Source organism: Trachymyrmex cornetzi, unplaced genomic scaffold (genome assembly GCF_001594075.2).
Source record: "Trachymyrmex cornetzi isolate Tcor2-1 unplaced genomic scaffold, Tcor1.1 scaffold24, whole genome shotgun sequence".
Taxonomy (NCBI): Eukaryota; Metazoa; Arthropoda; class Insecta; order Hymenoptera; family Formicidae; genus Trachymyrmex; species Trachymyrmex cornetzi.
This window is the reverse complement of record NW_017297060.1, coordinates 651,911-653,157: the sequence shown is the minus strand read 5'-3', so window position 1 is coordinate 653,157 and position 1,247 is coordinate 651,911. Positions and strand designations below refer to the sequence as shown.

General features: G+C 34.7%; 1 protein-coding gene across 1 annotated transcript in view; it reads left to right on the top strand.

Annotated features, from left to right (window-relative positions):
- The first annotated feature begins 55 nt into the window (after positions 1–55).
- Positions 56–1,247, top strand: part of LOC108761088 (uncharacterized) — a 4,862-nt gene continuing 3,670 nt past the window's right edge. The window contains exon 1 of the mRNA XM_018507421.1: positions 56–455. Within this exon, the coding sequence (XP_018362923.1) occupies positions 357–455 (99 nt within the window). The 5' untranslated portion in view covers positions 56–356. The remainder of the gene's footprint in view (positions 456–1,247) is intronic.

Below are 1,247 nucleotides of genomic sequence, written 5' to 3'. Positions count from 1 at the left end.
TATATATATATATATATATAGCGATTCGGTATTCTCTTCATCGGTTTGGATTTCCGTTTGAGTTTCATCGCGGGGAATATCGATCGAGTATCGTTGAAACGACCTTGAACCTACTCTGAGAATCCGACAAAGGAGAGACATCGATTTGTTCGTGTCGCGCCAATTTCAGCCTGTACGAACCGGACGAGGAACTCTCATTCCCAGGTCCTCCGCGTTCCCATGCAAGGAGTCGTACCACGGCGTCCCGTTTTTTAAGACCGTACTTCCCCCCTTTTATATCTATCGTTTATGGCACGTCCGAGGGGACGCGAATGAACGCGGACCCCTCGGAGTACCGGACATAACCAAGGGACAGGATGTCACTCCTCTTGAATCCCGTGGAACCCGTTCATCTGAACGACGAGACGGAGGATTTGTACTTTTCTGGAAATGAGAACGATGATTATAACTTTAAGGTAGATTCTGCAGAATCTCGGGATAACATTTAACGCCCGTTTCGCACTTATATCTCCCTCCCCCAGTAAGCAAAATAGCGGTAAACCATTCCAGTAAACACATTCCAGTAAACATCAACAGTAACAAGACATCAATGTTATTTATGTTTCATAGTGAATTCAGTCACTTGCATTATATACTAGATTAGTGCATATTAAAAGCTATACATGAAATTAGCAAAGTTAAATGTAGAAGCATATAAATATTTTAAACAATGTCCTATAATAATAACAATGTCATTGTTTAATATATCAGTATTATTTCATGGTCAAAGTTGATTATATATCATACAATTGCATTTCATTTTGTATAAAGCAGCTGTTTAATGTGCACTAATCCAGTTTAATGCGAATGACTGCAGATTTATCACACAATTAATATAACACCAACTTCTAGTATATAACATCACATTATAATTTTACATTGAACAATATAACTGTTATGTATATTTTACATTATGTTATATTGTTGAGCATGAAATTATAACATTGATATTATGTTAGTTGAGTGTTTATATTAATAGGTGATAATTACATAAACATTACAGGGTGTTAAATCCATTTTTTTTAAGTATACACTAACAGTTTGTTATAGATTCGAAATTATAACAGATTGATATCATCCATTAAACTCAAGTTCTACTATAAAATCTGCTGATGTAAATTGACAGTAGAGTGCTAACAAAAACCAAATAGAAAATCTCTCACTTCATTATATATACAATGAAATGAGAGTATACATATATATATATA